Here is a 27,897-nt window from a genome sequence, read left to right as displayed (position 1 = left end):
TGCTGTAGGGTTACATTTGTTAAACTTCAACCTATGCCTTTTAAATGAACTATACTAAAATTGGCAAATAATCTAATTAAAGAGTAATAATGATGCCAAGGCTTTTCAACCTTAATGACCACTGTGCACACTAATGGAATTCAAGTGATTTTTGAAGAGGTTAATGCTGATAATAAAACAGGATATGGCAAAGATGATGAATTTGAATATGAAATGTGGACTGATACAAAACATAGTACCTGAAACAAATCATCACTTTACAATGAAAGACTGCTTTACATGACCACAGAGATCATAGACTTGATGAAGAATGACTGAAGGATTTACCTTGCAGCCCTGATTGCTAAAGAGCTTGTAAATATTACAGGAAAAGAAACTTGTATTATCGAAGACTCTGCGCCATGTTCTTTTTTCTGAATGAATAATATCAATATCATTCAGATTCTAATGTTTAACCATAGGCCTTTCGCTTCAAACAATTCAATTTTCAGAGATTTATTTTTCTAGGTCAACTGAAAATTTACACCCACAGTACCACCTAGTGGTCTGTAGTGTTGTTTCATGGGAGATGAAAAGTACCAAATAAACACTGAGAATAAAACCATCTAGAATAATTTATGTTTTGCTAAAAAAAAGGACAAACTTTGGTGATAATTTAAATATCATGGGAAATGATAGTTTTCAGCTTGGTTTAAACAGCTATAACACCTACGTGATCAGTAAAGACACGTTACTTACTCAAATGGTGCTGTATCTTTGACTTCCAGAAGAATTGACTGCCCTTTGCTGTAGCACTCCCCTTCATAGTAAAGTTTTCCATCTTCACATTTTGCAGAGTACTGTATTCTTTCTTGCTTCACTATAGCTAGAAAACAAGGCATGGTGAAGTTTCAATAGACTGTATGTACTATGTACATATCATTTAAAGGCACCCATGTAGTAGATTTCTTTGATTGAATCATTTAGGCGCAAGGTGAAAGGTAAGAAGTGCATGTCCTTCACCAAAGGTCTGGGACATTTTAGCTGGTGACTCCAGCTTTTTCACAAAGTTGAAAGTAATATTCTCTGGGTTACTTAAGTCATTGCCTTGTCCATATGTTAGTGGGCTCCCTGTTATCGAACTCAGGATACTGTTTTGTACCTGTCTGACCTGAAATGGATTTAGCTGTTTGAAAATATAGGGGTGAATAAAGATATTAATGTAATTTTTTTCTTGATTTGTGCAAATTGTGCCTGCCATTTCAGAAAAAGTGTCCTAAAAAGTATCTCAAATTATGTACTAAAAAAATGGGCCAAATGCACGACTTATTAAAAAAATTGGAGCTGATTACAAGGTTACAGTACATGAGGAACAGGATAGAGGACAGGGAAGATAATTCATGATTTAGTGGAGGTACTGATATTTATCTTAAAAAAAAGTGAACAAGTAAGAGAATGTCTTTAGTCACTTATGAATCTACACATGCAAAAAATGTTTATAGTTTATACAATGTATTGGCTTGGTGAGGCAATTAATTGCATGTTAGTCAAAAATTAGGTTCATGGTATCTCCAGTAAGAATTATTCCAATCTTAAATAATAGGGGATGGAACAATGCACACTATTGTATATGATGATTTACACCAGAAATCATTACTCATTTGTGTCCTTGTGGTGTTCAAAGAAGCAAACAATGGCAAATCATTTTCTTGAACAAGAAAAAAGCTTTCAAACTTTACCTTGACAAAAATTTAAGATATAGAGAATGTGTGAAAGATGCTATTGCATGGGAAAACTGTTCCCTGCCTTAAAGACAGAAGCCTAAGCCTTGCAAAATCTGATGTGTAACTAGGTTCTAAGCTGTTGAGAACCAATACAGATTTTATTAAGGCTGTACAGAAAATAATATTTGCATTAACTTCAATTGCCACTACATTAAATGATCAACAATGAACAAGATATAAACAGAAAAAATGTCTTGCACACTACAAGGTATGATATGACTGTGCTCAAAATGTGAAGAACTGGACGTAACAATCACCATGTTTTCACTTCTGAGCCTGACAAATGGTAAGTGTTAACAGATAAAACATCACTCCCAATGCTCTCATGTGCCTAATTCATTAGTTGCTGATTACTTGTAATTGAATGATTAACTGCCACAGCTGAATGCTTGCTAAGCTGAAATCAAGATCCCATCAACTTCTTTCAGGTGGAAGAATGAAAGGTATGCAAGAAAATAACTTGGAGAAACAATCTGAACTGCTAATCATATGAGAAGCTATAATGTAATATAAGGTAATGTTACAGAAATATCAAGGTGCAAAATATGGGGAGGGACACCATAATAAACCCTATGAACCTCCTGAAGCATGAAAATCAACTTGAGGGGATCCCTTAAAAACACATGTTATAGAATTATAAATTATTCAGTGCTCATTACTAAGTTTGCAATAAAATATTGCATTAGATTACAGACAGCTCCTCACCAGCAGGACTGGATAGGCAGCAGTCTGTTTGTGCTTCTCAGGCTGGAGGAGTGAGATGAATGTGTGGCTGCAGCCCACCAGCAAGAAAGGAGAGCCCATCCTTTAAATCAGGAGGGCTCTAGAAAGAGGACATAGACTTTCTTAGGAAATGAATAAATCGGAATGCAGGCTGTAGTGCTTGCCTATATATTAGGCATCATCTTAAGGATAATGCAGAGTGTAATGGCAATTGCTGATATTATGATACCAATAGGGTTGAGGCTGGGAACAATGCAAGCCAGCCATGTCTTGTTCCCAGTTTCAGAGGCATTTCCTGTCACATGTAAAAATAGCAAAGTGAAATAATTGGTATCATTAGGCATTAATAGTGCAGTGCTGCTGTATATTGTTTAATAAACAAGCCCACTGTTGGGCTACTATATAGGGCTACCAAGAGGACTTAAGTTCAGAGAGACAGTGTCTAAGTCTGTAGGTGTCATAAAACGAGCTTTTTGTGTGATACTAGCGTGGCTTTTGTTTGCAGACTATGTATCCGTGTATGATGCAATTTCTCTGTTTAAGATACACATAACATTTATTTCTTAAATACTCTGTATGAGGGCTAAGTTTAAAAGTCAACATAAATAAAAAAAATGTTTTCGTTATCACAGAACACACAATTTTACTGTGGTATTATTTTCCTCTCTCTATCAAAAAACAAAATGCTGCTTTCTTATGGTCATGTAGGTCAGTCAGAGTTAAAGCAAAGAGACATGAAAGTTTCCTTCTGCTGTCAAAATATATTTAAGTTTTGGGTTGACATTACAAATATCATCAAAGGACATCCAACACTGTCATTAATGTAATTATTTTGGAGTTTTACTTTATTGAAAAAAAGTTCTAAATGTCAGAAAACTATGCACCTTGAACATGGCAAAGGTGCTATACAAATAAAATGTATTATTATTATGTTTCTGAAATGTACTGCATAAAGTGAAGCAATGTCAGCATAAGTTAGTGTCAGTCTGCTCAGTGAAATGACATCTATTCGCACCACCTTCAATATGTGCAAAAACTTCAAATAAAAGTCTTTAGAAAATCTTACTAATAAATCTTGGATGAGGCATTGGGAGTGAAGTCAGCTTTAGATTTATCGGTTCCTTGGCAGAAATTGTAGCTGCAGTGCCAATTTCAGATGGCTTAAAGGACATTAGTAATAAATACTATTCTACACTTTTTTGTGAGGAGTAAACTGCTTGATATCAACACATTTCTTACTAAATGTGCAAATGTATAAATCAGTGTGAAATAATGTCTTGTGCTGACCAAAAGGAAGACTAGATGGGGTTCAACAGAATGATAAATGTAATAGAAGGGTACAGCATGATGGCAGGATTAGAAGAAGTGTAAAGTAGGCAGTTCTGGATACTTGGAGCAAATAAGGAAGATGCCACAGACAGCTGAAGGGCTGTTGTGCAAGCAGACACTGTAATGGTTATAAATCGTAACCCCTGACCAAATTTAAAAAAGAAAAAATGAATTAAATAAAAACTGCTCTGTATTCAGTATCTTAAAGCCGAGTCCCATCTTCGGAACTCCATATTCCTACCCAGAACAATAGTGATGTAGACAATGAAAGGAACAGCAAAAACATATCCTAGATACTACATTTCAAGATACACAAACATTTCAGGTAAATTAATAATTTGTTAATCTATAGCAAGCATTCATTAACATTATTTTGTTTGGAATAGTAGTGACACAAGTTACATGTGTGATCATAAAATTAGCATGAGACGTAGGACATACTGAGTAACATCAGTAGAGAACAGACATTTCAATATGATTACAAAAAAAAAACATACTATGTCAGAGCATCCAACTAAGACCGACAATGTAGGCAATCTATTATAAAATTTTAAATGCTGAAAAATAGAAACATATTGTTCCAGATGATCTACATGGTTGTTTTTCTTTTTTCCATCTTTAAGGTTGGTGTGCAAGCAGAAAAGTTGTCATTCTTCTCCAAGTTACTCCAGGGAATTAAGCTGTATTGGGCTCAAGCAGGCTGCTGAAGACCTGGGGCCTCATGTATAACGGCGTGCGTAGAACTCACACTATAACATGGCATAAGCACAAAAGCGGGAATGTGCGTACGCACAGAAAAATCCAGATGCAGGAATCTGTGCGTACGCAAACTTCCACGTTCTTCCGCTACATAAATCTTGATCAGCGTGAAAAGTAATGAAGTTAATCGAGTGACATAGAGTGTCGGAGAAACTCGAAAGCTCAAGTTCACAAAGTCGCACAGTGCCTGAAATAAAAAAGTTGTCACATATCAAAGTCGGCGTGAAAAGGCGACTCGTAGCCCACCGTCTGAGTGTCATATGAAAGCTTATTAGGGTACAGAGAAAAAAAATAGGCACACGGTGGGAAAAAAGCACGAAATGTCAACTTTAATCTCCAAATTTCCACTTTAATCACGTAGTTTATTTTGTCATTAAAGTAGAACATCATAAACTCCATCTTAAAATAGTTTATTTTACTAGTTTCTCAAATCCCATTGTAACTAAAGTAGCACGTTAAATGCTTTGTTCTGTGTTTGATCTTCTATGTGCTCTATGTGTGTGAATCACTACGTGCTTCCGTACTTTCTCTTTCTCCGACAAGATACAGAATCCATTACATTCGTGATATTACAGCTCTCTGAATAATTAAAATACTGAGATGTATACGTGATATCTTTTTCATGATGATAGGAATGTAAGCATGTTATTAAACATGGGAACACGGTGGTGCAGTGATTGTTCATATCTCACGCAAGAGGCTTGCTGCACCATGCATGACCTTCGATGAAATAATTTATTACAGAAGTACTGTCTCTTTCAAACGTACTAACCTCCAATTCCTGTCCTTACTTTTCTTTCTCCAAATACCCAATCGCCACACAATCAGTTCTGTAATAGACGTTAAGCCATCTGTAAGCTTAGAACGCCGATTCTTCAAAACGCTTAAGGAACATTGAAATATCTTCGTAGTACATTTTTAATTATTCTATCCGTCTATCCTTCCAGTGTTGCGTCAGCACCAGCAAGAATACAGCGCAAGGCAGGAGCTATCCGTGAACTAGGTAGTGCTGCGGCACCGTGTCCTCACATGTTTAATTATTAACGATACAGATTATTTAAATGAAGTTAAAGTTTTATCTGTATACTATAATCAACATATTTTGTTGCATTTCATCTTAAAAATGATATCGTCATCATACACGCTTTATAAAGTGGCGCAGGTTGTGCAATTTTATAACTGTAGTGCAAGTTTACAGTGGGGTAATTGTACTTATAAGTACAAACAGTTCTACAAGGAGCACTTGATTGAGTGCGTTTATAGTTCTTGGGATGAAACTGCTTCTGAACCACGAGTTCCTTACAGGAAAGGCTTTGAACCATTTTGCCGTGGCTGAGGCAGCGTGCTTGAAACTGTATACTGATAATTCTCTTTCCGATCAGCTGCTGCTGTGATTCCCCACTCAGATACAGTGATATAAATACTCCGAGTGGTGCAGTGAGAGTAATATGGAAAAAGATGATCCTCTGTGGCAACCCTTAACAGGAGCAGCTGAAAGAAGAAGATGCAGTGAGATTAACAACACTAAAGCAGTTATGGTATTTGGAATACTATGGCTATTCCCTGGACCATTATATTGCTACAGGTTAGTTACAATCAGATGCATTACACTAATAAACAATATGCAGTTAATTTCAGTGTATTTATAAAGCCGCGTCAAGAATGTGGGTCTAAGAAAGAAAGGGTAACCACACAGGAACAGTAGCACTGCTTTGACGCTGGGTGCCGCCAGTCTGCAAAACCGAGCGGAGAATTTGCGTACGCCAGAGTATGAGGTACTGTGGAAATGCCAAGTTTAGGTTTTATACATCGCGATTTGAGCGTGGAAACGTTCGTACGCAAGATTTCTGTGCGTACACACCGTTTATACATGAGGCCCCTGGAAAGCTGAATTAGTTTCTCTTTGGCCTTTATTAGCACTTTCAACATCACCACTTTGCTTAAGAGAAGAAGAAGCTCTGCTTAAAACAAAGTAGCTGGAGGCTGCTCCCACTAAAGCCATTGCCACTGCACTCACTATCCCAGCCACCTTGCCACCTTCTTGAGCTCCTCCTTCCTCATACTGCTCATCATCCTGTGCAGGACCAACACGCGGACCTCCTTTTCCCTTATCTGGTTGATATCCATCATCTCCCGCAACATCATGTAAGTCTGAATCCCCAAAGTTTCCACCTGAACTTCCAGGATTCTTTATTTGAGGTTTTACAGTTGGCCTGGGGTCAACTCCTCCTGCTCCAAAAGCATCTTCCACGTCAAACTTACTCGGATTCTTTGGAGGTGTATCTGGAATTTTAGCAGGAGGTTTAGGTGTTGTTTTAAGTGGTTCATCAAATGCATCATTGAGATCAAAACCTTGACCTGATACCGTGAGCACCAAACTTAAGAAAAACACTATTCTTAACGTCAGCATGTCTTACTTAAAAGGCTCATCTAAAAATTCAGTTTAAAAAATAACCTACAAAACATTTTTTTCAAATGAGCTAAGCTAACTGATAAGATTCTCCATATCCATTGTATTGTGTATTCTATAGTACTAGAGTAGATTTCAATATTCAGCCATCGGGACTCCTCATTTATTACTGGATAATTCGCACAATGAGAAAAACCAAACAACTAGGGGACTGTAGTCGCTACTCTGTACTTTTCAGAAATCAGTAAATACTGGGGAGTATCAACCAATAAAAATAGTCTGTTACTGAAAGTGCTGTGTGAGGAAAAAAGCCTGCAGACTTGAGGTGGGAATAAATTGAAGCTGACTGGAGACATTCATTTTTGAAAATTCAATTGTAAAACTTTTCAATTATAAACAAATTTGAGATTTTGTTCATATTTTATAAAAAGATAACCATTTTGTTTTATAGTTTAGGGGTTATTATATTTTAAAACCTTTGATGTATTTTTTTCAGTATCTTAAAAAAAACCTACCCAAATTGTGCAAGTGTACTTTTTAGACCTTTTCAGATTGCCTCAAAACACAACACAGACAAAAAATATTTCAGAGCTGTTTTGAAATTACCTACCACCTATTTTTACACCATATAACACTGCTATCACAATCACATGCATGACTGCAACTCACTAGTTGTTATGTTGATAATGTAAATGACTCCATTTATAATATGATCTAAAAGGGGCTCAAACTTCTTTGCTTCAGTCAATTGTCATGTCTAGTAAACATACAAGCAACTTTACATCACTTTGTTCCAAACACAACAGTTAACAACAACAATTTATTTCTTGCATAGTCCAAACTCAAACAAGGAATGCCGCAACGGGCTTTAACAGGCCGTATTTTCTGATAACCCCCCCAGCCTTGACTCCCTAAGAAGACAACAAAAAACTCCACCCAAAAAAACCTTTTTAGGGAAAAAAAACTGAATCTTGAGAAAGGCAATTCAGAGAGAGCCACCTAAGTAGGTTAGGCATGCAATGGTTGTCAAAAAACGGGGTAAATACAATACACAAAAGAGAACCCAAAGTGTGTGAATCCATCCCAGAAAACACATTAATATGTGACAACTCAACAAAGACCATTAGTAAAAACAAAATCTTGAAACTTTACAAAATGTAACAAATTTCTAAGGAATTAGACGGCAGTTTTACCAATTTAACAGCTGTGTGCAGTGGCTAGGTCGCCAATAGGCAGCCAGAATAAATGAACCATTTAAAATATTCACAAAAGGGAATTGGTCTGTAAACAGCATTCCACATTAGCAATCGAGATAAGACCTGCGTAATCAGTCTTTAAATTAGCAAGATGAATAATCCTGCTTTGTTACATTTAACAAGAATCAGATTGTCTAAAAAGTATTTAAAGGTAGTTCATTATGGCACACTGCCAAATACTCACTACTGCAAAAGCCAACTTTCTTTAAAGCAGTAAAAGTCTAAGGACTGTTATTCCTGAGAATGTAAACAAACATGAATACAAAGATTTTGGAAACTGCATCAAAGCCAGAAAATAATATTTACTCTAGCGCATTTGGTAAACATCCAATTTTCATCTCAAAAATGTTATCTGACTTCATGTAATTTTTTAATCCACCCATCCATTTTCTAAACCCACTTATCCAGAACAGGGTCACAGAGAAACTGGAACCTATCCCAGCCAGCATCGATCACAAGACAGGAACAATCCCTGGACAGGGTGCCACTCTATTACGGAGAGAACACACACAAATGAGTGGTGGCTCTGAGGCTAAGGATCTGTGCTGGTATCCCGAAGGTTGCCGGTTCAAATCCCCGCCACTGCCAAAAGAGATCCTACTCTGCTGGACCCTTGAGCATGGCCCTTAACCTTCAATTGCTCCAGAGGTGCTGTACAATGGCTGGCCCTGCGCTCTGACCCCAAGGGGTATGCGAAAACTAACAAATTCCTAATACAAGAAATTGTATAAGGCGAAATAAAGAACAAAAAAAAAATATTAGACCCAATTTAGCTTCGCCAATACACTTAAACTATTGCAAATGTACTTGCTACAGGTGATAAATTAAAAAATAAATAAGAATTTGAAAATGATAGTCTATAACATACTGTATATAACTAACTGACTCTGACAGCTCTGAGCATGAACTACTAGGAAGAAATGTTAAAGCCAAGTTCATATATAATTTAATTTGGGGTGAAACTCGATGAGCAAGTAAAATTGTTACATGGAAAAATTTTTATTGGGAATCCAAAAGCAGTTTTGGAGTCACTGAGCAGGAAAACCCATTGCAACAAAGGCCATAATGAAAGGCCAACAAAATACAATTGCTGATGATGACAGCAGATGGACAAATTAGTAATATCTGCCTCAAAATAAATTTGGTTTAGATAGATAGATAGATAGATAGATAGATAGATAGATAGATAGATAGATAGATAGATAGATAGATAGATAGATACTTTATTAATCCCAATGGGAAATTCACAATAAAGGAGTGATCAATAAATAAAAATAGAAAAATAAAAGTAGAAAAGTACACATACACATACAGTCATACACGGAGCTGCTGAAAAGGCTGCCACTCTCGGCGGCGCCAGATGTTAAACTAATGTTTACTAAATGTTTACTAAAAACTGTAGACATGAAACATCTAAAATGTACAATATTTTCAATTCCACTTATGGCTAGCAAATTTGAAATGAATACTCTTCATGATAGGAAATAAACATCAAAGGAAAAAATTAACAGCTAATACTTATTTCTTTATTAAAATTACATTTTTCATTCATGCAGTATGCTGACCTTTAAGGGAGCTTTTAAACCAGGAAAACCCTGTAAAGCTGGGGCTATGCAACAACTGATACCATACTGTTTATTTTAATGAAAAGTTTATTTCTTTAAGGAAAGTACAGATTCTGCTACTACAGGAATTTAAAAGTAAAATGCGGTATAGTTAAAGAAAGGGATGGATGACAAAAAAAGAAACAAGCAGTAGAGCAAGATTAAGATGAGAGCAGACAGAGTATAAAAAAACAAAACAATTTTCAAGTTTGTAGAAAAAAACACCTCTGGAAAATCACAAAACAAATCCTTGGCCAATCCAGCATATTTAAGACGATAGTAAAAGTCATATTTTTCAGTATTTCAAACTTACAGGCCTGGTGAGAGTCTAATGGAGACCAGTTTAAAAGAACATTGGAGGGTGAAAAGGGAGCTGTACCGTCCAATCACTAATGTTTCTGTCCCACTTGATAAGCAGTGACATCACCTCCATTCCAAACTCTTCCTATTCCAAGCCATTGACAATAAAAATGACATCAACAAGAAGTTAATTGTCAGTTGACCACAAGATGCTTAAGTCAGCCTAAAGCTTATTGTATAAGATGACAAACCAGAAGGCTACCTACATATAACATTCTTCAAAATTGATACCTTACAACTTTGCAGATTAAAAGGGGCTTCCCAGCTACAGTAGGTCCCCCAAAGTCTTTGTTATGTTTTTTTCTGCGTATTTAGTTAAAAGATATACAATTCCCATATTGGCAGCTATGAAAGATTAAACATTGCATTTGTTTTTAGATGTTCATGCTTTTAGTAACTTTGTATATGCTGCTTGATTTAGTATACAGAGTCCTGTTGGCGCAGTATTTAGTGTTGCTGCTTTATAGCACCAAGCGATGGGAACAAATATTTCTCTGGTCATTGTCAAAGTGCATGTTAGTACAACTGACAAACTCTATATTGGCTTGGTATGCATGTGGGAGCGAAACGGTAATGTATCTAATATTGCTTCCTGACATGAAACCAATGTTGCCAAGAAATGTTATCAATTAGTGTTACGCAGGCTCTATTGTTGGCATGGAGCTGGACAGTTTAACATCTGTGGCAGAGCGAAGGGCGCTCAGCAGGCTCCTATCAATTATGGAGAATCCACTGCATCCACTAAATAATGTCATCTCCAGACAGAAGAGCAGCTTCAGCGACAGACTGCTGTCACTGTCCTGCTCCACAGACAGATTGAGGAGATCGTTCCTCCCCCAAACTATGCGACTCTTTAATTCCACCGGGGGGGTAAACGTTAATATTTAACATTATACATAGTTATTGTCTGTTTTTTTTTTTTTCACCTGTATTATTATCATTCTTTAATTTAATATTATTTATTGTATCAGTATGCTGCTGCTGAAGAATGTGAATTTCCCATTGGGATTAATAAAGTATCTATCTATCTATCTATCTATCTATCTATCTATCTATCTATCTATCTATCTATCTATCTATCTATCTATACAAGGAATCAGAATAACCATTTAAATAAAATGGATGGATGGACAGCCATTTTTGTTACAACATTTAATATAAAACTTTTATTATTTAAACTAAAAAGAAAATTATTACTTTAAACCTGACCCTATGGAGTAGCTTTTAAGGCAAAATTGAAAGCAAATTGTCAGTTCAAGGATAATAACATATTTCAAATGAGCTTTGAGACTACTATATCTGATTGCACAAACAAGCATGCTTGAATTGTATTCATGTTTTACCCACATAATCACATATAATCATCTATAATAAACCAACACGCTTATTTGTCTCACTTCTGCATCTTTATCCCTATATTACCACATTATGTGACAGCTTAATCTGAATCTTGTCAACAGAGGCAGCTTTTTTATTATTTAACCTAAATTTGCCAATCTAACCCCACCATTTCCCTATATACCAATCTCACCAACATAGATTGCCCCCTATTTTAAAAACACTTACTGAAGTAAGACCCCTTATTATAGTCCAATAAATCACAGACCTTTTTCATTGTTAATTCAAAGAGGCAAAAAAGTACTGTATGTTTAAAATGAAACTAAAATCAGTACATTAGAAATTTACTTTGGAAGAGTAAATAGAATCCAGAAGCATTATAATCACTGCTTTATGGCATGTATCATGGTAATTCTTTTCACAGGTTCAGTGACAAGCGCTCTACCCAAAAGAAAAAAATCAGTTGACACTTCAGTTGTTTATGAAAAGTATTTTATAGGAAAAATCTGTGATATTTGTTGTTACATGGGCAAGCACAGCTGTTCATCCCCTAGAATAAATGTCAAGGTTTTAAAAAGTACTAATGCCATTCTTTAAAAAAATAAAATCTCAGAACTGGAAATAAAAAGGTAACTGAAAACCACAATTACTACTGTGGCTATTTAAGGCTAGGCAAAAGAATTGAAACTCAGAGAAGGTGAATCAGCTTTGATGCTTTATGGTATTGTTCTGTAATTGTATATTTGCATTTACAGTAGATAAAGGGATAAATTGATATAAATCAAAAAATAGGGAAGTACTTTAGGCTGACAGAACATGAAGGTACAATAGGGCACAGCACCCTCTTTCTCATCATATTTTAATTATTCTATTTTGCTCTTATATAACATACTGTACAGTATTTTCCATTTTACAAAGTTAGAGAACTTGCACATTTACTGTACACATTAATTCATTCTCCAAACCCGCTTAAGCTAAAAACAATATAATTAAAGCATAAATTGCATTCATTAAGAAAATGTAACTGAACACACTCTGACCATTTAATGTGCACAAACGAGTATCTACAGACCTATACCACACTGTAATAGGCCAAGGGCTCTCTCCTTATGTTAAATGAGGAGAGCCCACAGGTATAAAAATGGTGGTTTATTTTTTAAACAAAAAAGGTAGGGGTCACACAAAGGAAGAAGTAAAAGTAAAACAAAAAGAAAAACAAGGTGAATTTTATCTGACACATTGGTCATAATAATTTTGATCCATTGTCCACCATGTGCAGTCACAGAGGGGACTGGGCGGTCTCATGGCCTGGAACCCCTACAGATTTTATTTTTTTCTCCAGCCTTTTGGAGTTTTTTTTGTTTTTTCTGTCCACCCTGGCCATCGGACCTTACTCCTTTCTATGTTAACTAATGTTGTCTTATTTTAATTTATTTGTCTTTTATTTTCTTCATTATGTAAAGCACTTTGAGCTACTTTTTGTATGAAAATGTGCTATATAAATAAATGTTGTTGTTGTTGTTGTCACTCATCCACTTTCCAATACTAAATTAACACTATAAACACATTACCTTCTCAACATACATCTGTGTCTCTCATAACCCTGATCTCTTCCTTCCACCAATAAGCCTTCATCCTAAACTCATCTGGAAACACCAGAAAACAATCCTGCTTTTGTCTTCAGAATTCTTACTGTTGCCACTTTTACAAAACCTTGCATTCACTTCAGAAGTCAGATGCAGCTCTTTATTTGGTGACATAAATACCGGGCTAGAAATCAAACTGTCAATCCCTGGTGTCCCTGTATCCTTCTTTAACCCTATAAAGGACCAGGGATCTCATTTATAAAACTTTGTGTGGATTTGACCAGGGCGGCACAGTGGCGCAGTGGGTAGCGCTGCTGCCTCACAGTTAGGCGACCCGGATTTGCTTCCCGGGTCCTCCCGGGCCTTTATCACCATAACCTGCTGCACATCTTTCCCCGCTCGCTCCCTTTGTCTAGCCAATCGGTACAGGTCCTTTTCACCCTTCTTAGTGTCCAACCTCTCATACAACTCATCATACGCCTTTTCTTTAAGCTTCGCCACCTCTCTCTTCACCTTGCGCTTTATCTTCTTGTACTCTTGTCTACTTTCTGCATCTCTCTGACTATCTCACTTCTTTGCTATCCTCTTCCTCTGTATACTCTCCTGTATTTCCTCATTCCATCACCAGGTTTCCTTTTCTTCCTTCCTCCTGAATTACTGTTGAGATCTTGATATGCCATTTGTATTAAAAAGTTAACAGTTTCCCATTAGAATAGCTTACACCGTACGGTCTTCCACTGCCCGAATTACTGTTGAAAAAAGGATGCATCCAAAAAATGTAATGTAGTACATCTCCCACGGATAACATTAGACACTTGATCTTGATATGCCATTCATATTAAAATGTTAACAGTTTCCGTTTAGAATAGCTTTTGCGAAGACAATTAACAAATCACAGAGACAAACATTCAAAAAAGTCGGTTTATTTATTAGAGAGAAAGAAACGAAATTCACTCATGGGCAGTTATATGTTGCGTTGTCACGATGTAAATCCAAACATAGAATCAAAATTCAATGTGATATTGACAAAAATTGAATTCAAAAAATAGTTTTTACTGAAGATTTACAGTAAAAGTGTAAGCTTAAAAAGTATTTGTGTGTTAATTTCAGATCCAAACAGAATGGAATTGTATAATGTAACGAATAATGCAACATGAAACATACCGTATATTCTCACGGATAAGTTCTCCCGCGGATAAGTCGGGAGTTCATTTTATCATATAATTTCTAGTATTTTATAATGTCGGTTGTATAAGTCGAATGTGGAAAACTCACGCTATTAGTCCAAGAGATTATGATATGCTAACGCCCACCTGAGACAGTAACCATGGAGCACACAGCCTTTTTTTCTATGTGGGTGTGGCAATGAGCTGTATCAGCGCATTCTCCTAACCTCTCTCTCTCTATTGTGCCTACGTAACCACACAGTAATACCTGAACTATGCTGAAGCAACGTTTGCACTGATTTGTGTTTTTTGTATCTCACACCCTCATACACCTTTATCACAAGAGCATCCCTTATCTATGATGGAGCGTTCGATCAGAAGAAAATATGAAGCTGGTTTTAAATTCGATGAAGTGGTGAAAGAAATTGGTAACTGTGCTGCAGCAACAAACTTCGATATGCCTGAGAAACTGATGCGAGATTGGAGGAAGCAAGAAGATGTAAAAAAAAAATAAATTTAAGTGTCTTATTTTTGAATGGGCACATAAGTCGGGGTCTGATTTTATGATCGATTTTTCGAGTTCGAAGACCCGACTTATACGTGAGTATATATGGTAATTAACTTTCAAATTATTATGTTTTACTATTTTTTAATATGGTCAATTACTCGCTGTAATGTAAAATAGTTAGTTCTATTATACATATGTAACAATTCCCATGAAAATAACAATCTGTTGAAATTGTACATCCGTATCCCCAGACGCGTGAGGCAGAGCCACAAAGTGGTTAGTGTGTAGCGCCCGCTCGGGGGTTGGCGAGCGAAGCGAGCAGGGGGCAAAACCCCCTTGTCTGTCTTAAAACTGACATCTCTCTTTATCAGCCTTGTTTTTCTTGGACATTGCAGGGGGATAGGAAAGATACCATTGGCCGTGCAAATGAAATCAGCAGTGAGTGGAAAAAATGAAAGCAGCTCCAGGGCAAGCTCTAGCACTTTTGTTGTCCTAGGCAAAACTATAAATGAACTCCTGCCCCATACCATTCCCCCTTTTTAAAAAAATGATGTCAAGGAAAATTAACAGTTTAATACAGATATTAGGTAAAGGAATAAAATTTGACTTAGTATTTTAGCAACTGAGTATATATATTTTTTTCCAAAATGTGTAAATACAAATAATATATAAATATAACAATACAACATAATTGGAAGGTAAATTGACTGATGGTAGTTCCATTTTACAAACAATGCCAGCTTTTAAATGTAAATAATAATATATTTATTTAAGAGGACCCACATGACATCTACATTATATTATTGGGGGGGGTGTTTTGCATAGTTTTCACAAATTGTTCATATTAATACTAAGATAAAATAGTAATAATAGCAATAATATAAAACAGGCACTCTTAATGGCAGTCCCCATTGCTTAAATAATAAAAGATGAAATGGAAAGAAAAGTCTATGTATTGTACGAGTATGTATCCAAAATCAGCATCAAGACAACAAAGAAATAAGGGTGTAAGAGAAGATAAAGGATACTAAAAAGACACAATAGTAAAACAAAGATAAAACTATGAACTTGCATCTGGAGAAAATACAGAAAGAAGGACGTTCAGCTATAGAGGACATGCATGAACCATAGTACAATGCATGTTGGAATTTGGAAGACCACCTCTAAAGGTTGCCTTTGTCATCACATAAAGTAGAGAGAGAGTGACAGTCCGGACACAGGTGAGAATTTGTTGCTAAAGTAAAGTTAATCTGTTTACACTGGCGTTGTTCACAATCAATGAGCAACTAACCTTGTTAGAAAATAGATATACTGTAAGTGCACTGGTGATGGAGCACAGACCACATTCACAGTTGGTCAGAAACAGTCTGCGATTACATTTAACACAAGTAGCAATACAAATGCATTAGCTATCCACATATTAATAATCAAGAATAGGAAAAGAAAAAAGAATATTGTAGGGTGGTAACAGCAGCCAGTCAAGCAGTGGAAGAACTGGAAGCCAACATTGACTCCTGTGTAGCTTTCAAAAGTGAATGCAGCACTATTTGCAAAATCAAGCTAGCATTTTCTTTATGAGACAGTCACATCTTTTGCATCTTGTTAAAACAGTACATTATTTATGGTAGTATGACATCTCCCTTTCATTACAGTTTTGTTTGTTGGGGCATTATAAGCAGCCCATTTTTATCCTAACTACAGGTTAGTGGCTGTGGCGTGCTGCTGTATGCATAAACGCGACAACCCACTAGAGAGGCATTTCAATGCCAAGTGAAAATGTCAATTACAGATAGAATCTTTATATGAAATGCATACTAAATGTGATTTTTGCAAAACATTTACTGTAACATGTTTTGAATATTAATGATGCAGGCTGCATTAAAAAGGTCCAGGGTCTGGATCTGCTCTATAGCAAAAACCCATCACTACCACCTTATGGCTAAAAAGATTCTGCAACCTCTTGCCAGGCCTCAATGGTACCGTGCTCATTCTGAGTAGAGAGTTAGGAACTGTTGGCACCTGCAATTATCTAGCCCAGTGTTTTCTGTTATGGAACTTGCAGAGCACTTATATTAATGGTTATTTACATTATAAAAATAAAAAAACAGAAAACTCATGCTTAAGTGTTTAAGAATAATCAAAACCACAGTATACATTTATATAAGAAAAAACTGAAAATTAGTTTTACTTATATTTTAATATAAGACACTGCGGATTAAAACGAAGGAAGAAAAATGAATGTCTGTATACTTAAAGGATTCAAATTACCAAAAATTAAATTAAAATGTTATGACAATACAAAATTAAATAATAGCACCATATATATATATACAGTATATATATAAATATATACAGTATATACAGTATATACACACACACACACATTCCATTGGAACAATTTCTTTTTTTTGGCCCTGTCCAATTTCCTATGCAACTTCTTCTTCGTCTTCTTTTGGCTGCTCCCGTTAGGGGTTGCCACAGCGGATCATCTTCTTCCATATCTTTCTGTCCTCTGCATCTTGTTCTGTTACACCCATCACCTGCAAGTCCTCTCTCACCACATCCATAAACCTTCGCTTAGACCTTCCTCTTTTCCTCTTCCCTGGCAGCTCTATCCTTAGCATCCTTCTCCCAATATACCCAGGATCTCTCCTCTGCACATGTCCAAACCAACGCAATCTCGCCTCTCTGACTTTGTCTCCCAACCGTCCAATTTGAGCTGACCCTCTAATGTATTCATTTCAAATCCTATCCATCCTCGTCACACCCAGTGAGAATCTTAGCATCTTTAACTCTGCTACCTCCAGCTCTGTCTCCTGCTTTCTGGTCAGTGCAACCGTCTCCAACCCATATAACATAGCTGGTCTCACTACCATCCTGTAGACCTTCCCTTTCACTCTTGCTGATACCCGTCTGTCACAAATTACTCCTGACATTCTTCTCCACCCATTCCACCCTGCCTGCACTCTCTTTTTCACCTCTCTTCCAAAATCCCCATTACTCTGTACTGTTGATCCCAAGTATTTAAACTCATCTACCTTCACCATCTCTACTCCCTGCATCCTCACCATTCCACTGACCTCCCTCTTATTTACACACATGTATTCTGTCTTGTTTCTACTGATCTTCACACCTTTCCTCTCTAGAGCATATCTCCACTTCTCCACGGTCTCCTCAACCTGCTCCCTACTATCGCTACAGATCACAATGTCATCAGCAAACATCATAGTCCACGGGGACTCCTGTCTAATCTCATCTGTCAACCTGTCCATCACCACTGCAAATAAGAAAGGGCTCAGAGCCGATTCCTGATGTAATCCCACCTCCAACTTGAATGCATCCGTCACTCCTACCGCAGACCTCACCACTGTCACACTTTCCTCGTACATATCCTATACAACTCTTACGTACTTCTCTGCCACTCCCGACTTCCTCATACAATACCACAGCTCCTCTCGAGGCACCCTGTCATATGCTTTCTCCAGGTCCACAAAGACGCAATGCAACTCCTTCTGGCCTTCTCTAAACTTCTCCATCAACATCCTCTGAGCAAACATTGCATCTGTGGTGCTCTTTCTTGGCATGAAACCATACTGCTGTTCACTAATCATGTCCTCGCTTCTTAACCTAGCTTCCACTACTCTTTCCCATAACTTCATGCTGTGGCTCATCAATTTTATTCCCCTGTAGTTACTGCAGTCCTGCACATCCCCCTTATTCTTAAATATCGGCACCATTACACTTCTTCTCCACTCCTCAGGCATCCTCTCACTTTCCAAGATTCCATTAAACAATCTGGTTAAAAACTCCACTGCCATCTCTCCTAAACACCTCCATGCTTCCATAGGTATGTCATCTGGACCAACGGCCTTTCCATTTTTCATCCTCTTCATGGCTGTCCTTACTTCCTCCTTGCTAATCCGTTGCACTTCCTGATTCATTATCTCCACATCATCCAACGTCTTCTCTCTCTCGTTCTCTTCATTTATCAGCCTCTCAAAGTACTCTTTCCATCTGCGCAGCACACTCTCCTCACTTTTGAGTACGTTTCCATCTTTATCCTTTATCACCATAACCTGCTGCACATCTTTTCCAGCTCGCTCCCTTTGTCTAGCCAATCGGTACAGGTCCTTTTCACCCTTCTTAGTGTCCAACCTCTCATACAACTCATCATACGCCTTTTCTTTAAGCTTCGCCACCTCTCTCTTCACCTTGCGCTTTATCTCCTTGTACTCTTGTCTACTTTCTGCATCTCTCTGACTATCTCACTTCTTTGCTATCCTCTTCCTCTGTATACTCTCCTGTATTTCCTCATTCCATCACCAGGTTTCCTTTTCTTCCTTCCTCTTTCCAGATGTCACGCCAAGCACCCTTCTTGCTGTCACCCTTACTACATCTGCTGTAGTTTCCCAGCTGTCTGGTAACTCTTCACTGCCACCCAGTGCCTGTCTCACCTCCTCCCTAAAGTCAACCTTGCAGTCTTCCTTTTTCAACTTCCACCATTTGATCCTTGGCTCTGCCCTCACTCTCTTCTTCTTCTTGATCTGCAATGTCATCATACAGACCACCATCCTATGCTGCTTAACTACACTTTCCCCTGCCAGCACTTTGCAGTCTTCAATCTCCTTCAGATCAACTCTTCTGCATAGGATGTAATCTACCTGTGTGCATCTTCCTCCACTCTTGCACGTAACCCTATGTTCCTCCCTCTTCTTAAAATACATATTCACCACAGCCATGTCCATCCTTTTGGCAAAATCCACTATCCTCTGACCTTCTTCATTCCTCTCCTTGACACCATACCTACCCATCACCTCCTCGTCTCCTCTGTTCCCTTCACCAACATGCCCACTGAAATCCGCTCCAATCACCACTTTCTGTCCCTTGGGTACACTGTTCATGACTTCATCCAACTCACTCCAAAAATCTTCTTTCTCACCCATTGCACACCCAACTTGCGGTGCATATGCACTAACAACATTCATCATTACACCTCCAATTTCCAGCTTCATAATCATTACTCTGCCTGACACTCTTTTCACCTCCAAAACACTCTTGACATACTATTCCTTCAGAATAACTCCTACCCCATTTCTCCTCCCATCCACACCATGATAGAACAATTTGAATCCACCTCCAATCCACCTGGCCTTACTCCCCTTCCATTTAGTCTCTTGCACGCACAATATATCAACCTTCCTTCTCTCCATCAAATCTGCTATCTCTCTCGCCTTACCAGTCATACTGCCAATATTCAAAAACTCATTACAGTGAAGTCCATTTTATCTGCAAAATTCATTATAACAAAGTAATCTATAATAATAAAAGGCAAAGCCCTCACTGACTGACTGACTGACTGACTGACTCACTCACTGACTGACTGACTCACTCATCACTAATTCTACAACTTCCCGTGTAGGTGGAAGGCTGAAATTTGGCAGGCTCATTCCTTACAGCTTACTTACAAAAGTTAGGCAGGTTTCATTTCGAAATTATACGCGTAATGGTCATAACTGGAACATATTTTTTGTCCATACACTGTAATGGAGGAGGCGGAGTCACGTATCGCGTCATCACGCCTCCTACGTAATGACGTGAACTAAAAACAAGGAAGAGATTTACAGCACGAGTCAAACGCGGGAACGAAGGTAAATGACGTTAATTTTTGACTGTCTTTTAATACTGTGTAAGCATACATATTAACACATGTGCAATTAAACGTGTGCATTTACGGGGTGATTTCTCAGGCTTAAAAGCTCGCCTTTTATCAAACGCGGGAACAAAGGTAACTGACGTTGTTCACTGTCTTTTAATACTGTGTAACCATACACATTAACACATGTGCAATTAAACGTGTGCATTTACGGGGTGATTTCTCAGGCTTAAAAGCTCGCCTTTTACTAAAAAGGTAAATGCTAAACTATTTTCAATCAGTTTAATGAAACGCTCCCGTTAAGGATTGCAATAACATATTCGCGAGATAAAAGAACGAAGTAGGGGGAAATGGAGGAACAGCCGCAAACAGCGAAGAGCAAAAAATTAATTAAACAATTGAGAACGGAGCGAGTGAAGCATTCAAGCATGTTCATAAGGGAAACAAAGCACGGTGTAAAACGTAACTTTAAATTAAGTTTATAGAAACGCTCTCCCTGCGGATTGCAATAACATATTCGCCAGATAAAAGTTTAATGAGAAGACACGAGGTATAAACGAACCACACGCCGTGGCGCAACGTTAGGGGCAACAGTTTCAACCATTCTATGATCTGCTTCTCGCAACTGAAAGACGGCACATGGCGGATGTTAGCCGACTTGCTGACCGCAACATTAGGGGCTTCAACTCTGGTGCTGACGCCACATCTCAGTGCCAACACTTTCCACACTCTATTTAAAAGACACGCGCTCCTCACTGGACAGTTACAAAGACCAATCAAACTAACGATGACATCAAGTATTACCCAATCAAAAGTAGGAAAGGAGGCATCTTCATAAAATGCGTGTGGGATGATTTGCATGAGACGCTGCTTTAAAAAAAATGATAAAAAAAATACGGGACAAATCCCGTCCACTATTGATTCAAAACGGGACGCGCAATTTCATTCTCAAATGCGGCACGATTCCGTATTTTAAAGGACGGGTGGCAACCCTACAGTGCCAGGTAACCACCCATACAATCAGATTGTGATTCAGACTAGGAATGCAATGAATGTAATTACCCCGATCTACATACAAGGCGAAAGTCTTGCAGCATTCAAAGATGATGGTTTCGGATAAGTACACCATACAACATAAAAGAGCTTATGAAGCCTTGAACCGAAAAAAGCAACATCTCAGAGATCGTAAAAAAAAAAATAGGAGGTAATGTCGTTTTACTCGCTGTAGATTTTATTCAAACATTACCAGTTATTCCACGAGGGAGACCAGCAGATGAACTCAACGCGTGTTTAAAATCCATGCTTCTCCCACGCTCGGTTATATGTCGCATGTTCTCGGGTAGGTACACCAAAAAATGTATACATTTAAGCATGTAATGGACAAACAAAAAATGAGGTATACCCGAGGGCACTGCAGTAGTACTTAATCTAACTTTACTTCTTAAATGTTAATGTTTTACTGTTTAATAATTTATACGCTTCTTATATGTTGTTCAAATTCTTTTATCAAAATACCAGTGACAGCGCAATGCACGATAACATGGAGTGAATACACCATACGCATCCGCCCACGGCCGCCCTGGTGTGCGCAGATAGGAGTTGATTCTACAATAAAATAAAATAAACATAAAAAGAGTAATATGATCATCACCCATAAAGCGGATAGTAGACGTGACGTACTATATGTGTACCAGATTTCAAGTCAATACGTGAAACGGTTTGCGAGCTACAGGTGATTTACAATCCTGGACACACACACAAATTGCCACGGTAGCAAATTACAGAAGAAGATTTTACTGTTTCATAATTTATATTTATATAAAATGTGCTTCTTATATATTACTTCATATTCTCATATGATAATGATGTTAATATTTATATTGATTTCTATGTTATTGAAACTGCATGTATGTGTGTATATGTATGTATATATATATATATATATATATATATATATATATATATATATATATATACTAGCAAAATACCCGCGCTTCGCAGCAGAGAAGTAGTGTGTTAAAGAGGTTATGAAAAAAAAAGGAAACATTTTAAAAATAACGTAACATGATTGTCAATGTAATTGTGTTGTCATTGTTATAAGTGTTGCTGTCTTTTATATATATATATATATATTATATATATAATATACACACACACATAAACATTTATATACATATACATATATATACATATCTACATATACACATATCTACATATATATACACACATACATAAACACACACATAAGACTTATTGACTGAAACGGGCTTTCACGAAAACAGTTAGGGCTTTGCTACAGGATACACCCTCCACAAGTTAACCAAGTAAAAATAAAATATATATTTCTGTTTTATTTAAACCTTTTAAGTTCATATGCATAGCCCGATTTGGCTGTTTAATTTTTTTTTTCTTTCTTCACTAATATATATATATATATATATATATATATGTGAATGTATGTATGTATATATCTATGTCTATATATATATATATGTAGATATGTAAATTTGTATATGTATATATATGTTTATGTGGATGTGTATATACGTATGTATATGTAGATATGTGTATATGTAGATATGTATATATATATGTTTATGTATATATATGTTTATGTGTGTGTGTGTGCATATTATATATATAAAAGACAGCAACACTCATAACAATGACAACACAATTACATTGACAATCATGTTACGTTATTTTTAAAATGTTTCCTTTTTTTTTCATAACCTCTTTAACACATTACTTCTCCGCTGCGAAGCGCGGGTATTTTGCTAGTTTTTTATAAAAAAGCAGCAAACCACACATATTTCTTCTGTACTCGGCCCAAAAATCACGATACTGGAGGGCCGCTGAACATCCAATTAGACTGCACATTTATGTCACTTGATTTTTTCAATAGTTGCATATTCTTGCAACGGAGCCGAACTTGGGAAGAGTTACTTCAGACTGTAGGCATTGTGGGCATATCTAGGACAGCATAAATGTCAATCAAATTTGACTCTGTTGATTATTTCCATGTTTCTCGATATATGGTTTCAATTTGCTGAGCACATTGATCAAATTGAAGATTAATTTTTGGCTTGCCCATTGGCAAAATGCCTCTTGTTTATGCTATTTGACCATTTTTCATTGGGTTTCATAAATTCAGAGATTTTACCCAATGAACACCTGCACACCATAATCTTTTTTTTTTTAAAAAAGTTGCATTTAAATGTCTTTGAATTTTGTGATTGTAAATGTATACATCCAACAACTCTTATCTATAAATGTAACCTTCATTTCCTTGAACTTTTTAGGTAAAACATTTGCCAGATATAACAAAAAGAAAAGAGGGTGACTGACAAAAAAACACATGGAGGCAGAGAGAGATGAGGTGCATATTTTATGTAACTCAAGTGGCACATGCTCCAGACACTGAGGGGGATGCCCAACCAGAACCCCCAGAGCAGTCCAATAATACTGATTACAGTACCAAAGGGTGCCATTTAAAAAAAAAAGTTTGAATGTCTAGCTGCTAATGATGCTAGCAAGAAGAAACCAGACATTGCCAGTTTTGATAAATATCTACACACCTAATGCAGATGAGAGTTTGCTAGTATGATTCTATTATTATCTCTGACCATGCCCCTCTGATAACGGAGCTTAAAATTCTATGCCCTACACACCTATGTCATAGCTGGCGTTTTAACCCCCTGTCTTTAGCTGATCAGAACTGTACAGAATTCATATCTAAGCAAATTAATTATTTTATAGAGACAAATGTATCCTCAGGGGTTTCTGCAGGAATACTCTGGGAAACTCTGACAGCTTTTTTAAGAGGACAGATTATTTCATATCTTTCCATAAAAATAAATTGGAAGCCAAGAAGGCATTAGTTAATCAGCAAAATTACCAGAATAGATCAAGAATCCACATGAAGCACTCTATAGTAAAAGACAGGACTTACAATCCAAATTTAAACTCTTGGGAACAAAAGAAATAGAACAGCTCATCTTTAAATTGTTATATCATTACTATGAATGCAGACAGAAGGCTAAGATCTTAGCTCAACAAATCCACAAGCAGGAAGTTAGCAATGGAATAACAGAAATTACCAACACAGACAGTGATAAAATCATTGACCATAAAAATATAACCCACATGTTCAGAGAGTACTATAAGTCCTTATATTCTACTCAGTTTAAAGAAAATAAAACACAATCTAAAGAGTTTCTTGATGCATTACAATTACCACAGCTAAATACTCTTACTGCAGAGGAACTGGACAAACAGCTGATACTCTCAGAATTACTGGATGCTATAAACTCACTCGAAAATGGGAAAGCAACAAGTTCTGATGGCTAACTAGTGGAATTTTATAAAACATTTTAGTTAGTTACACTATTATTAGAAACATGTATAAAAGCATTCTTTAAGAAATTAGACTCAATTATAACTTTATTTATTTGGAATTCAAAACATACACGCATCCAAAGGGTGACTCTGTAACAACCTAATAGGCAGAAGGTGGCATGGCACTACCTAACTTTCAATTTTATTACTGGGTGGCAAATATACAAGCTATAATGACCTGGAAATTGACACAAATTGATGAATATACACAAGCCTGGTGTACAATAAAAATAAAATCTTTCTATACTTCTTTTTATGCCCTGCTTTGTGCCCCAGTAAATACAAATTATTGTCAATAAACTAATAATCCAATTGTCCATTAATCACTCAGAATATGGAATGAATGCAGAAGCACTTTAAGACAGAGAAGCGTTTATCTGTTGCACCTCTTCATGATATCCCCTCAAACCTACACAGTATTTAATGTTAGGAAAATGTCCAGGATTACTTAAGAGAATTGTATATAGATAATGTCTTTGCATCTTATGAACAATTACGCTTCTAATTTAACTTCCTATCAACACAATTTTTCCACTACTTTCAAATCAGAAACTTTCCTAAAAGGAACCTGACCAATTTTCCTCACCTCCCACCTATTTCTATTTCAGAAGAAATACTGACCAGTCAGGCAAACATTTTAACATAAGTAAGAAAATACTTCTATTAATTTAACATAACCTTACTAACTATTGGCCATTACACTATGCTTGATTTGTAAGTACTGCTTTTAGCAGAACTTTGAAGTATTGCAGTGTGTAGTTTTACAGTTCCAGCCTCATGTGATCAATTACTATACATAGAGGCTGTGTACTGCTTATTCTCCCTATGTTAGTTTTCTGAGCAGTGCTCTTCCATTTTCACCTTAAGACTGTCGGCAACATACCTGCTCACCCACCACACCTATTTAAATGTTGTGGATGCGTGTTGCACAAAATTTCAGAGGGTACTGCTCTTTTCTAGAATGTGCTTGTATTGGACCATGGTTCTCACAGTTTCAAGTGGGTCCGCTCCTTCCTTCAATCGAATGTCACTGAATCACTAAATGCGAACTTTGACAGGTACTGCTCTTTGATTGAATGTACTTCTACCACACAACGCCACTAGTGCTCACAGTTTCACTTGTGGACTCCCCATTTTTCCCCAGTCAATCAAATGTAATTGTACCACTCCATTTTTTGGAGCATGGCAGTTTTCGATTGGCATGCCAGAAATGTGAAGTTTAGTTTGATTGGACACTCCATATTGGCCCCAGTGTGAATGGTTTAGCTGTATGTTTGTGCCCTTTACAAGGCTATTTCCAGCACTGTGTCCAGGAAAGACATTGTTTTCACCCAAGACCAAGAACTGGAAGAAGCTGGTATGAAAATGTGTGTATTTACTTAGTTTATTACAAATGCAAAAAAAAACTAACACTAAACCTTTGTGGTGTAGGTGCAACAGAAGGCAGGAGAAAATGGGTGAACTGCAGCACTAAAACCCTAATCTATTGCATCCAGGGTAAGCAGAAATTGTTTCAAGGACTGGCAAGAAAAATAATTTGGAAAGTAAAGGTTTGGATGAGTACATAATTATATGTACTTTTTCTAAAAAATAAAAATATAACTGGAACTTTAATAAATGTTTCGAGAGACTGTTTAGTTGTAAAAGACTAAATGTTTCCTAAATGGGATGCCTTGTGCCAAACATATAATTTGCAGTGCTATGGTATTTAAAATCTAAACTTGGTACAATGATAGCTGATTGATTCCAGTGATGCTTAGCATAAAATGTCTTTGTTGTGTACTGTAAAATCCATTTTTTCAAAAGAAATTCCTAAAATGCCTGCTTTTTTTGTGTTTTCAGTTGATATTGTTATGAAACAAAAAGTTTTATTCATATAAAGACTTTCTTTTAGTATTATGCTCACTATTCTTCAGAACTGCTCTACCTCAGATGCTGTTCCTTTACTACATAAGCTAAATAATAGCCGTTGTATAATTGTCATTTGTGGCTGACGGCTGGGGACCCTACCCAGCCGGGACACCTGGATGGTCCACGAGAGGGCAGCCACCCTGGTCTGCTTGGGGACAACCGGAACAGAGCTGGGAAGCTCATCCCTGTGGGAGGATGTGGCCACCGCCAGGGGGCGCCCAGACGGTCATGAAACCCTGGATGGCAGCACTTCCGCCACACCAGGAAGTGCTGCCGGAAGAAATCCTAGGGGCACCCAGAGTGCTTCTGGGTGCTCATCTGACACTTCCGCCACACCAGGAAGTGCCATTGGACAGAGCACCTAGAGCCCATCCCGATTATTATGAAAGGGGCCACCTCCCTCCAGTAGACAAGCCGAAGTTGGGAGGAAGGAGACGGAACTTGTGAGGAGGGGAGTAGAGGCGACAAAGACAAAGAAAGAAAGAGAGAGAGAGAAAGAGATGAGTCTGTTGGTGACTCAGGCATTGTGGTGCTATTTGATAATAAAATGTGTGTATTTTGGACATTCTGGTGTCTGTCTGTCTGTGTCCAGGGGCTGGCTTCCTACACTATGTAATAGGGCATAAGGGGTTAACTTTGGTGTTATAAATTCATACTCTGTATTCTAACACCCACTCTGAACAAGATCAGCCATTATTTATTTCATAATAAATGTGCTACCTCTTTTAGTTTGTTTTACAGTTTTCTTTGTTTTAGTAACAGAGGTCATCATAAGAGTTAAACAGACTAATCATTCAACACCAGTAAGTAACATTGCACCTATTTTTGGAAGCCATTTTCACAAGTACAGGGAGGTGACAAATATATCTGCTTATAATTCCTCATATGCCATTTTGTTTGTGCTGAAGCTGGCTTGTACCCTACCCCATGCCAAGTAAATGTCTGATTCTATATTCTGAAAATTATAATCTAAACCTGGAAAGATTTTTACATTGTAAAAAGTAATGTATATTAAGAAATAAATATAAAAATTAGAGCAAGACCATATTGTGGACATATAGACTATTATTCTAAGCACAAATAAACAAGCATCATCACCTTATCCTACAATAGGAAAAGCCTTGCATGTGAAA

At 37.1% G+C, this 27,897-nt stretch overlaps 1 protein-coding gene across 1 annotated transcript in view; it reads right to left on the bottom strand.

The window, feature by feature from the left end:
* Nucleotides 1-27,897, bottom strand: part of LOC114652164 (breast cancer metastasis-suppressor 1 homolog) — a 94,805-nt gene that overhangs the window by 1,914 nt on the left and 64,994 nt on the right. Inside the window, exon 10 of the mRNA XM_028802398.2 lies at nucleotides 739-865. Within this exon, the coding sequence (XP_028658231.2) occupies nucleotides 739-865 (127 nt within the window). The remainder of the gene's footprint in view (nucleotides 1-738; nucleotides 866-27,897) is intronic.

The sequence above is a fragment of the Erpetoichthys calabaricus genome, chromosome 1, assembly GCF_900747795.2.
Source record: "Erpetoichthys calabaricus chromosome 1, fErpCal1.3, whole genome shotgun sequence".
Classification (NCBI taxonomy): Eukaryota; Metazoa; Chordata; class Cladistia; order Polypteriformes; family Polypteridae; genus Erpetoichthys; species Erpetoichthys calabaricus.
Note: the sequence above shows the minus strand (reverse complement) of the source record. Positions and strands in the feature narration are given on the sequence as shown.